The sequence below is a fragment of the Lates calcarifer genome, linkage group LG13 (genome assembly GCF_001640805.2).
Source record: "Lates calcarifer isolate ASB-BC8 linkage group LG13, TLL_Latcal_v3, whole genome shotgun sequence".
NCBI lineage: Eukaryota > Metazoa > Chordata > Actinopteri > Centropomidae > Lates > Lates calcarifer.
Genome location: NC_066845.1, coordinates 17,264,945 through 17,270,415, shown reverse-complemented (window position 1 = coordinate 17,270,415; position 5,471 = coordinate 17,264,945). Strand labels below are relative to the sequence as shown.

Here is a 5,471-nt window from a genome sequence, read left to right as displayed (position 1 = left end):
CTGATTCTGGGACCAAGCAGATGTGCTGTTAGATTCCAGGAACAGATGAACGTCAGAGATGAGGTTTTTTTTTCCATATCTGACAGTGATGTTAAAAACAGTTGGAAGAGTGATATTTTGTCATAGTGTCATATTTATGAGTCTTGATTTAATCTCTGAAACCATGAAGTAAAATGTGTTGTTGACTTGTTATAATCATCCTGAATGTAGGAGTTGAGCACAGAAACTTTTATACTGAAAACAATCATATCTATTTTAGAGTAACTGTACAATACTGACACTTGTTTGTTGTACTTTTTTACAGGAAGCTCAGCTGCTGCTTCTCTCTCCTGCTGCACCCTCAGCTCTTTGTTTTTCATCAAAGTGTAGGTACATGTGGGAGGTCTCAGTGGGCCTCGGTGATGGGCCTCCTCCCCTCTGACATAGTGTATACCCAAGAGAGGCAGAGAGCTATAAGATTTATATACCGCTCTGTTCATAACCCAAATGTGACAGATGAAACAGGGGGTGAAACTCAATATCTGAAAGATGAAAAGTGATAAAAATAATACAGCTTTGCTTTGATATGCTACATTTACAGGGGATCCATGTCCCACTGTGCCCTGAGACGCACCAACACATACAAAGACAAACACACACACACACACACACACACACACAGCCCTGCAACAGAAGTTATACATATGAGCACCTGAGGGAGGATCTATATATCCTGCTGGTGATTTATTGTATTTATTGTAAAGAGCTCTATCACTGCTTCAGCATACCCTCTGCAGGCAGTTTGCGTATAAAAATCCAGCCAACAGTTTATCATTAGTGCACTTTTAATCAGTAAGAAAACATTTACAGCATTGCTATCTCTTTGGGTGGGGAGAGGTGTGTGTAAGTGAAGCCAAATTCATTGCAAAGTAGAATTCCTAATGATTAAACTGAGTGCTCTGCTGGACTGGCTCTAGTCTTACTGTAGCAACTGAGAGAAACTGAAGGAGGATAATGTAGTCTAGCTCCAGGCGGGGTAAACTGAGGACAGGGAGGATGGAGAGGGATAGGAGATGGAGATTGCATATAGTTGAGGGCATTGCCTCGACACATGCAAGATCAGCTAGAACATGTGCCACACATGCAGAAAGTGCAGTTATTAACGTGAGTGTTTGTCTAAATCTGTGTGTGTCAGAGGAGAAAACAAGAAAGAGCGTGTGTGTTTGCCGTTCATTTGTGTGATGGGGATTGCATCTCTGCAGATGCCTAAAGGAAGCCCCCGGTCTCTCCATCTCTTTGCTGGGTAAAAAACAGTTTGTCCTCTGTCAAGGTTTAGTGCAGTGAGATACCCCTCTCTCTCTCTCTCCCTGATTTGTCCTCAATCTATCTCTTTCTCTCCTTAATGAAATAATGAAATTGCTCTCTCTCTCTCTCTCTCTCTCTCTCTCTCTCTTGCTGTCCTGTGTGAGTTGACACTTGGCCAGATTCTTTGGTGCAGCAGACTAGCTGAGTCATAAAGGTTTCAGTGTGCCCTGATTTATGGACAGTGATGTGGATGGGGGGTGGAGGGTTTAGGGGTGAGGCAGCAGGAAAAACACCGGTGTCAGCTCACTGATCACACAGAGACTGTAGGCACATCAGGATGGAGACGACCTGCTGACTTGAGATAAAGACAGAAACGCTGCTGTAATTCATCTATTTCAGACTAGACCGTGGTTCAGCCAAGTTAAGAGAAATGTAATGAAGCTTTATTGGCAGATCATGTTGGCGATGTGAAGCTTAATACTGTCTGATACACAGAGTGATTTCTTTCATTACTTGTTTTTTTCCATGTTTTTTTATTGGCTTGGTATCATTTGCTGAAAAAGCCTAAAACAATCCAGACTTGCTGACTTTGGTGGTTTGCTGCACCCCTCCCTTCCAGCTTTATCAATATGGATAGAACCAAGGGCTCTTTGGCTGCCATCTATGTGCTTTCTCCATTAACCCCCATTAACATTCAGTTGAGGAAGGACCATTTGTTGTAAACCCTGAATGAAAAAGGAGCCCTGTGCTAATTAGCAAGTAAAAATCTTGCTTATGAAAGTGAGTCACTGAGCTTGGACTTTGAATATCATCTTCTGCTCATGTGGTTATTTGTGCTAAATATTACTTGATTTGACACTGCATTGCAAGTGTTGCTGTTTATAAGTACAAATAAAAAGCCTGGAGCCAGCTCTGGGTTGACAAGGCTTCAAGGTTTTATTGGAGTTCAATGCAGCACATCATGGACTTAAAGCACTCAGTGAAGTAAGGCATTTCAAACTGGATATTGCACATACAGACAGTCGTACAGGCATGTTGTAGTGGCAGTAAAGCACACAGGTGTTTGCAAACAAATATCCACAAAGCATAGTTTCTACCCCAGACACGTCCTGTCTTTGTCAATTAATTGATTAGCTTCTACGTTGTTTCATTTCTCTGCTGGCACAGTGTGCATTGTGTGTGCATGTGTGCATACATGCTATGACTCACTCAAATTGATCATACACAGGTTAGGTTCAGTAACACTTTGGATTTTGACAGATTTTCATTTGGTTCTCTTTGGATCTCTGTATGTAGAGCACCGGAGATCCTTTAGCTACAGGCTAGCAGGTATTCTTAAAGCAGTAAGTTTAAACTTTTTTATCTGTTGGTTTTCCATTTTTCTCTTCCACCTCCCCTTCTTTTTCAGCTTCTTCCTCCTCCCCCTTTTCACCCTCATCATCACCAGCTTCCTCTTTCTGCTCAGTGTCGTCCTCCTCTTGAGGTTGGCTTTCTTCTCCTCCTTGCTCCTCATCCTCTTTTGCTTCATCCCCAGCCTCACCCTCTTCATCTGCAAAATCATGTGAGGAGGAATAAAAGTTAGAATTAGTTTACCACCACACACATGCACATTTGTTGAACAAAATTACCACACTAACCTTGTCCATCTGCTTCCTTCTCTCCCTCTTCTTGTTTGTCCTCCTTTTCTTCCGCCTCCTCCACAGCTTCCTCCCCCTCTTCTCCCTGCTCTTCCTCTGCCTCTGCCTCACCCTCCTTCTCCTCTCCCTGCTCCTCTTCCTCTTCCTCCTTCTCTTCCTCCTTCTCTTCCTCCTTCTCTTCCTCTTCCACCTGCTCTTCCTCCTCCTCCTCTTCCTCTTGAGGAGGGCTAGCCTCTGCCTGCTGTGCTTGTCTTGCAGATATTGTCTCCTCTGTGGAGAGTGATGAAGTAAACAAGCGGGAACTCAGCAGGTACGGAGCTGCAGAGCTCAGCTGAGACTGCATGGAGATATGTGTTCTTCCATAGGTTGGAGCAGCGTACATGGTTTGGGAGTAAGTGGCGACAGATCCTGGTCCTGCCACACTCAAACGGTTCTCCTCTCCCTCAAGGAGCTTCCTAAACAGAACGAGACACATATGACAGAAAATAGTGAACTTTTCATGTGTATTGGCATTCATTTAAAAATCTAAATTATAATACAACAGGCAAAACACAGGAAAGAATGCAAGCTTTGTTGATTATACTATTGACCTGTAGGCTGCAATTTCAATATCCAACGCCATCTTCACATTCAAGAGGTCCTGATAATCTTTCAAGTAACGAGCCATGTCATTCTTGTTTGCCCTCAACTCTTCCTCCAATTGACTTATTGTATCCTGTATAGAAAAAATAAATGATATGTTAGAGGAACATATTGGGCTGGATGCAAATTCCAGTTAGTCACATTGACAGTCCTTTATTTAATTCACTTAAATCATTTTTGGTAATTTACACTTGTCTATTATCATAGAGGTGCTATAGTGGTATTTGCAGACCTCTTCCTATATGTCAGTGTTTTTCTGTTGCTCACCTGCAGTGCAGAGATCTCGGCGCTCTGTTTTTCCTCCACTTCTTGTAGTTGGTTTTCCAGAGCTTGGTTCATCTCACGGCAGGCATCAATCTCCAGCATCTTGGATTTGAGGAGCCGGCGGTATTCTCCAGCCTCGTCTTTGGCAGTTCTTGCGCTCTCAGTGTCGCGGGCAGTGCCTACTGTCATCACATTCATCTTGTTGCAGAACCACTCTTCGGCTGACTGAAGGTTGCGTTGTGCCAGCTTCTCATACTGCACTCGGATGTCACGGAGAGCAGCAGATAGGTCAGGCTTGGCAATCTCCATCTCCACTGACACCTCTGCGCTGTATTGTATTTGGGCCTGCAGCTCTGCAATCTCACTCTCACAGAGGCGCTTCAGGAAGGCCAGCTCATCCAGCAGGGTCCCCACTCTTTTCTCAAGCTCAGCCCGGACCAGTGCAGCTTCATCTGCTCCCTTCCTGGCATCCATGAGCCTGCCCTCTGCCTCTGCTCTGCAGAGCACTTCATCCTCAAAGCGTTGTTGCAGGTTCTTCAGCACATCTTCCATGTCATCTTTGTGATCCTGTGCTGCTTGCTTCTCATGGCGGGCTTCCTCCACAGCAGCACGGAGCTGGCGGATCTCATGCTCATACAGGGCCCGAAGGTTGGATGGCTCTGTCTGCCTCTGCCTCAGCAGCAGGAGTTCAGTCTCCAGCAACTTGTTCTGCTGCTCCAGTTCATGGACCCGCTCAATGAAGCTTGCAAAACGGTCATTCAGGTCTTGTAGCTCTGCCTTCTCCTGGGTCCTGATTGTTTTGAACTCGGAGCTGACTTGGGCAGCTTGGTCAAGGCGTAACTCAGTGGCAGCTGCAGACACTGGAGCAGAGAGCACGGAGGAGTAGCTGGAGGTTACTCGGGTGTGAGATGGATAACTTCTGCGTGAGGGTGCATAGGAAGTTAATGGGGCAGAGTGGCTGGTGTAGGCAGACCTAGCTCCTATTCCTCCACCAGCTCCATATCCTGCACTGCGCACCACCACTCTCCTCTTGTAAGAAGATGGGAAGTAAGGGTCAAAGCCGATGGAAGTCATGGCTTCAGAGACGGGCTGCTCTGTGTCTAAGAATGTAGCCAAGATGACTGCACAGTGAATCTGCATTACTCTGGCTTTTATAGAGCCAGTAATGACTGTGACGTAAGCTATTTTTTGCAGGCATGCTGACAGAAGGAATTGATAATGGTGCCAGCCAGTCAAGGGAGAGATGGGGTGGGGTGAGAATGAGTGTTTGGGGGTGGTGGGGGGTAGAGGAGGAGGAGGCGGGGATTAGAGAGCAACAAGGGACTGCAACAGACAGGGTCACTGAGGACAAAAACAGTATAATGTTACTCCTAAAACTGCAGAAGTTGTTATAATTTGTCACATAAATCCTGACAAAGGCATAATATATTCAAATTCTTGAAACACTGCATGATGGAAAAGTGGGAGGAAAACCACCTTTTACAAAAGATGACACCGCTTTGCACCATTTTGCATCGACTGTGCTGTGGGAAAGAATATTAATAGCAACATTATAATAATCTAAGTATCTGAATACAGTGCCACGGGGAGTAAATGGAAAGCAAATCAACTAAAGATGAAACAGTTTGGAGGATCCTGTAAATT

General features: G+C 45.0%; 1 protein-coding gene across 1 annotated transcript; it reads right to left on the bottom strand.

Moving 5' to 3' along the window:
• Positions 1-2,197: 2,197 nt before the first annotated feature.
• Positions 2,198-5,043, bottom strand: neflb (neurofilament light chain b). The gene is made up of 4 exons (XM_018669750.2): positions 3,831-5,043; positions 3,512-3,636; positions 2,922-3,376; positions 2,198-2,833 (listed from the first exon to the last, which is right to left on the bottom strand). The coding sequence occupies exons 1-4, from the start codon at positions 4,965-4,967 to the stop codon at positions 2,634-2,636; spliced, it is 1,917 nt and encodes a 638-aa protein (XP_018525266.1). The 5' UTR covers positions 4,968-5,043; the 3' UTR covers positions 2,198-2,633.
• Between the last annotated feature and the right edge of the window lie 428 nt (positions 5,044-5,471).